The sequence below is a fragment of the Anneissia japonica genome, unplaced genomic scaffold (assembly GCF_011630105.1).
Source record: "Anneissia japonica isolate Jap-2015-1 unplaced genomic scaffold, ASM1163010v1 scaffold179796_len975_cov178_single, whole genome shotgun sequence".
In the NCBI taxonomy this organism is placed as follows: Eukaryota; Metazoa; Echinodermata; class Crinoidea; order Comatulida; family Comatulidae; genus Anneissia; species Anneissia japonica.
This window is the reverse complement of record NW_022707835.1, coordinates 1-975: the sequence shown is the minus strand read 5'-3', so window position 1 is coordinate 975 and position 975 is coordinate 1. Positions and strand designations below refer to the sequence as shown.

General features: G+C 33.9%; 1 protein-coding gene across 1 annotated transcript; it reads left to right on the top strand.

The window, feature by feature from the left end:
- Positions 1-49: 49 nt before the first annotated feature.
- Positions 50-964, top strand: LOC117106451. Its single transcript, XM_033247818.1, has 2 exons — positions 50-205; positions 444-964. Exons 1-2 carry the CDS (start codon positions 59-61, stop codon positions 621-623), a joined length of 327 nt encoding a protein of 108 aa, XP_033103709.1. The 5' UTR covers positions 50-58; the 3' UTR covers positions 624-964.
- The last annotated feature ends 11 nt before the right edge of the window (positions 965-975 follow it).

Below are 975 nucleotides of genomic sequence, written 5' to 3'. Positions count from 1 at the left end.
TATATATATATATATATATCTTTGTATATATTTTCGATGCTAGTTGTTTGCGACAATAATGAATTCAAGTGCAAAGAAGGTGTGGATAAACGTTTTCTCGAGGAGTTCAATGCAAAATACGGAACAATTTACTGCATTGGCAGAGAGTACGAATGTGACGACACTGAGCACTGCTCTGATGGCGCAGATGAAGCGGCTTGCTCAGGTATTGCAACATGTTTCTACCATTTTTGATATTGATATGATAATGAGCAGGAATGAATTCAATTGAATCATGTTTTAAAGTATTACCTTATTAAATATCTGTAAGACAGAACGATTATAATCTGGTTATAAATACGTACACAAAAATCAGCATTACCTTTTACATAGGGTTCAGTAACACCATCATTAAATTCCTTTAAGTTTTAGTAATTCATTTGTCATTTGATTTCTTGCAAAAGTCAAGAAATGTGATCCGGGATTCTATCCATGTGGCAATGGCGTTTGCCTTCCTGATAGTTGGCGTTGTGACGATTGGTGTGACTGCTTTGAAGACTGCAGAGACGAGAAAGCGAACGCGTGCCCATATGAATGTTTCAACGGAAGAATCGTCAAGGAAACAAGTACATGCGACTCTGTAGATGATTGTGGGGATAACAGCGACGAGTTTTTCTGTTATTTGAGTTCACCATGTATGAATTTAATATTGATATCATATATAATTTATTTCACCAGTAAAAACAATATATAATGTATGACTGACAGGCCCGATTGCCTAAAAGCAACTCATATTTACTGTCACGGGGCTCTCCTAGTAGCATTGGCTATACAATAATACATAAAACATTCAAGTATAAAAATAGATAAATATAAATTTTTTCAATTTAGAGCGCATAAATACAGAAAAAAAACTTGAAGTTTAAGGTTATTCAAAATGGATAACATTAAAAGTAACCCCTAACTAGGAAACAATCAAGCAAAATAAAAAATACG